Genomic DNA, 5,000 nt, shown 5'->3' with positions numbered 1-5,000 from the left:
CCTTTGAAGCAGTACACCACAGGATCGAAAAATACCTTATGCTAATCAATAGGTAATGAGCACAAGAAATCACTAGCATATACTCTAGTTACACTGGTGTAGTACTGCATCATACACAATCAATGCAAGTTGTAGAGAAAACTGTTACCTTCTTACAGGGACCTTCCTCCTCCTGACAAAGCATATCAAGACAAATAAAACATGAAGGCAAATTTATTCAAGAAGATGAAAGTATTGCAAAGTAATGAATAAACAAGAGAGCATTCATGTATAGTATAAACATGTACTGGTGATAGTTAATTGGACAGATGTTTAAAAATCTATTTAAAATCAAAACCAAAAGTGCAGGTCTACTTCTGTGGACAGCCCAACAAATGCAATGTGTCAATTCCTGCCAAGCTTTCTGTGCACTTTTCTAAGTTAAAACATTCAAGCAATATTGCAATGTGCTCAAAGGAAAGAAAAAACAAATGCATATGGGGTACCATTTTGTGAGAGGTGAAAACATTCTGTCGGACTGATATTTCTCATAATATTTTTTTATCTTTTCTGTATGTATGTAGATGAATGTCCTTTCTACATGCAGATAAACTTGTCTAATGAGTGTGCTGCATGAATTATGATTCACAATTCCTGCATGTACACTTGACTCCATTAGCCTATAATGAGTGTCCAACTTGATACCATAAGCCCATACAGAGGATGTCCCACTTCATTCCATTAGTTCATATAGAGGGTGTCCTACTTCATTCCATTAGCCTACATAGAGGGTGTCCCACAAGTTATGTCAGATATCTGTTAAGGGGAAAGAAAATGGGATTCTGAGTACAAAATCTTCTCTAGAAACATTCTTTTTTACATTACTTTGGGATGAGGCAGACTTTAAGGAAAGCGTATGTGTATGCATATGAGCCTTTTTGTGTGAATGTGAGTGTGACATAAAGAGAGAAAAAGAGAGGTAGAGGGGGGGAGGAAGAGAGGGAGAAAGGGAGAGAGGAAGAGAAAGAGATAGGGAGAGAGGAGAGAGAGAGAGAGGGGAAAGAGGAAAGGATATTGGAAGGGATTAACTATTAAATTCTGTCCAAATTCTGTATATGCTAGTACTCTGATTATCCATGGGAAACCATGTTTCCCAGCACAAGGTGTGCCTTATGCACGACTTTGACGGAACACCAATATTATGGGGATTAGTGATTTCATGACATCACAAGGTGTGTTTGGTCTGTGGTCACAACCGAGTCACAAAAAGCTACTTCTGCTTGTTTAAGATTCAAAATTGGGCATGTGGCTTTAATGTGTTGTGCAAATATGCACATTCAAACTTGTACCCTCTTTGCCAAGATCCTACCTCACATCAGATCTAAGCCCTCATACTATCTATTCCTGATACATATAATTGAGGATCAATACCCATATATGTACTATGATTCAGAATCACTGAAGCTCAAGTTGCATACTGTGTGTTAAGTTGTTCCAACCAGATGGTTAACCAATATATAGACTTTACATGAACTTTTGCACACTTCCTCTGACCATTCTTTAACTTGTCCATTTTCTAACCCTCTCATAGGTATAAAAATATTCACATTTCCTATCTGTGATGTATATTATAAGCTGAATCACTTGCCTTACTAAATATGTCACCAAAGCCTCAAAAGGCAGCCCCTTTACACTAAGAGTGAATTTCTATTTTTGTTATTTTATGTTATAAGCAAATTATATAATGACTTTAAAAGAAAGTTAGAATGATTGTGGTTGTTTTCTATAGTAAAAAAAAGAAGAAGAAAAAATTATGAAATCAGCATGGAAGAAAATCTGTTGTTCAGGTCTGTTCCAAAAAGGAAGGGACAACCAAAGACAGAATCACACTGAACCAGATGTTAATAATGCTTTAAAACACAGATGTTAACATTCTATGATTAAAGTGTTCAATGGACAAAAAGTAATGAGCCAAGAAGAGTAACTGTACTAAACCATCAATTAATAACAAAAGTTGAAGAGAAATTGTCCCCTCATTATTCTCTGTATGGACAGTAAGTGAATGATGACAAAGGTAGAAGAATGGGATGACTTTACTCCTAGGATGATCACCACTCTAAGTGTTATTAATAAATGGAATTCTCACCAAGGGACATCATCCTACACAGAGGGGGTATAGAGATTAGGGGAATTTTGGCTTAAGTCTCTAAGTCTCGCCAAAAAGAGTAGCATCATCTTTGCATGCATGAACTCTCTCTTCATGGTCTATAATTTCACTGTTTTAATCTCCCATATTGGAACCACAACTTAATAAAGCAAAGTTTCATGCAGATTAAACTATCATGCACAAAAAATAAATGGCATCACAGATTCCATGCACAGTCGCAAGACCTTTAACCATGCACTGCCTGTGTTATCAGAAACTCACATCTCAACATCTTGCATGTGCTTTTACTTTCACATACAAAAAATATGATGCTTTGCTATTATATTACAAGAACAATTCTTCATAGAGATGATAAAACAATAGATGTGAGTCTCTGAGATCAAGTGTTGTGTGTTGACTTACTGGTCAGTATCTTCATTTACGAACATTTGCTGACCCCAAATAGACAGCATAGGATCAACTATGCCAGTCTTCCTCGTCTGAAAACTATGTGTAAGGGAAGAGATTGTAGCATTAAGTGTTCTTTGGGAGGGCAACTGTGTGCTGATTGTTCCAGATGGGGCTAGGCTTGTTGCAGGTTAGTCATCTATCTTACAGGTTAGTAACTAGGAAACACATAAAGAAATCCATAACAGACACATCATATTTAACATATAAGAATCTAAACTGGATTCACTTATCATTTCATAAGAAAATAAAATCAAAAGTTGTTCATGAATGTAAATGAGAAAAAGTTAGTGTTGGTGAAGAGGCAAGCATTTGCACTCAAAAATCAGGATTTGTGAATGTTATAATATTTCTACTAATATCATTTACATAGCATATATACATGTTATGAATAGTGATTATAGACAATTGTGACTTAGTGCAGAGGCATTTATATTACAACAGCCCTTCAATTACTTAAGCCCTGTCTGAAGCTGCAGACATAAGCATTTTTATCTTAAATCCCAAGGCTATAGCATATATACCTACTATCATCTTTCACTCATTTTTCCCTGGTTACAACTGCAAGCAAACTTATGATAATTCAGTGATCTTGCAAAAGCACTTTGGACTTTATACAAAGTCGGAGAGAGACATAAACAAAAAACAAAAATTCCTTAAAGAACCTCCTTTTTCAGATTCCTCAAGCAGGAAGAACATCCAGAAAACATTACCACCAACTCTTTCTCATTTAGAATATGTAAAGACGAGATCCAGAACATAAGCCAACCAGATGAGTGAATATACAGCTTTTAATACCAAATTGAAGAGGGATAAAGATATTCAGTTAGGCTATCTATACATATACTCATCCAGAGGTTGTGTTTGTACTGTGATATGTGTACATACTACTATAATCCTTTAAAATACTCACTTGTTGATGTTAAGAGATGTCATGAGAACAACTAAACAAAATACGTCTATCTAATATTTATCAAAATACAAGAGATATATTAAAACATATTAAATCCTACTAAGATCTATAGATACATCAGTAGAGGCAAGAAAGCCATATACACACTAGTTTCTGTTAAAGAAAAAAACATTAAAAACATAAAAAAACTCGCTGGCCAGCCACATACAGCCATGTATAGCTTTCTTGAATCTACATTTAAAAAAAGGTGATGCAAGGCGGCTGTAATCTGTTTAAATAAAAGTTCTAACTCCACACAACTAAGGAAAATATTCATACTTCAAAATCAGTTACTAGCTCTAAAACTAGAGTAAAACTGGACTCACTTACCTAAGATCAACAAGAGGCAGGAAGTCTACATACACCAGCTGTCGAAGACTGGGCAGACTAAACACGGAAAGGTGTCCTGTTGCAACATAACAAACTAGACATACACTATCTGTAATGGAAAATAGACATTATAAGACCTCTTCAATGGGAGGAGACCTATGATTCATTAGAAAAAAATTACAGACTATTAAGTATATTCTAGTATAATATCTTAACAACTGGTGGATACATGAAAATCTTATGCATACTCTTACAGCTATTTTCATCTTAAAGGTTATTCATACATATTATACATTCATATATGCACTCACTCTAATTCTATCTCTCTTGTTTATATATTCTAGCTTACTCATTCATCACATCTTGTTCTTTTTTCTCTTATCAATAACTACCCATATCTTTTTTTGTTTTTCATTATTATTATTTCTTTATCTCCATCTCCTTTGATGGTCAACTCTTCCTCTCTCTCTATATCTATCTTCACCTCTACCTTTGTAACTACATCTTTCCCAATATCAAGCTAAAAAAAGAACACTGTTGATCACTGACCTTTAATCTGAATTATTTCTGCCTTAACAACAAAAGAAACCTCAGTGATGATCTGCTTATATACACAGTTCTGCGAAGGTAATGCAACAACTCTGGCCACTTTCTCTGATGCAATCACAACAAACTGTCGGTCTCCCCAAGTCTGCTCTCCTGAGTTAGTTGGTGACATTCTGTTGTCTACCAATGATTTTGTTGGAGTACCTGAAGCAGAAAGAATGAGTGTAGTATGTTCCTATGCAACTGGGCACAAGGAAAATCTTGGATGATCATTATAATATTAAGTCTTTCATCAGATAAAAGATAATGCATATCACTTTTCCCAAAATTGAATATTATCTATTTGTTGTCACAAAGATAAGCATATATATAAATACACAGAAAATAACAATATAAACACAAATACACATGGTATAAATATACATACTGGATCTATCAAGCTATTAATTTCCCTTTATACAAATCACAGTCCTGATCACATTGGTAGTTTGTAGCTGCATACCTACATATCTATGATATATATATCCATAAATATACTGGTGAATAAGTAGATAAATAAGACCTAATATAAATAGTATG

At 34.6% G+C, this 5,000-nt stretch overlaps 1 protein-coding gene across 4 annotated transcripts in view; it reads right to left on the bottom strand.

Annotated features, from left to right (window-relative positions):
* LOC125042355 (syntaxin-binding protein 5-like) overlaps positions 1-5,000 on the bottom strand; it is a 46,234-nt gene that overhangs the window by 11,127 nt on the left and 30,107 nt on the right. For 3 of the 4 annotated variants that reach the window (XM_047637906.1, XM_047637908.1, XM_047637907.1), the window contains exons 13-15: positions 4,425-4,625; positions 3,876-3,984; positions 2,549-2,632 (exon numbers count right to left, since the gene is read on the bottom strand). In XM_047637906.1, coding sequence (XP_047493862.1) covers positions 2,549-2,632; positions 3,876-3,984; positions 4,425-4,625 — 394 coding nt within the window. The remainder of the gene's footprint in view (positions 1-2,548; positions 2,633-3,875; positions 3,985-4,424; positions 4,626-5,000) is intronic. The other variant, XM_047637910.1, reaches the window with a different exon arrangement.

Source organism: Penaeus chinensis, chromosome 32 (genome assembly GCF_019202785.1).
Source record: "Penaeus chinensis breed Huanghai No. 1 chromosome 32, ASM1920278v2, whole genome shotgun sequence".
NCBI lineage: Eukaryota > Metazoa > Arthropoda > Malacostraca > Decapoda > Penaeidae > Penaeus > Penaeus chinensis.
Note: the sequence above shows the minus strand (reverse complement) of the source record. Positions and strands in the feature narration are given on the sequence as shown.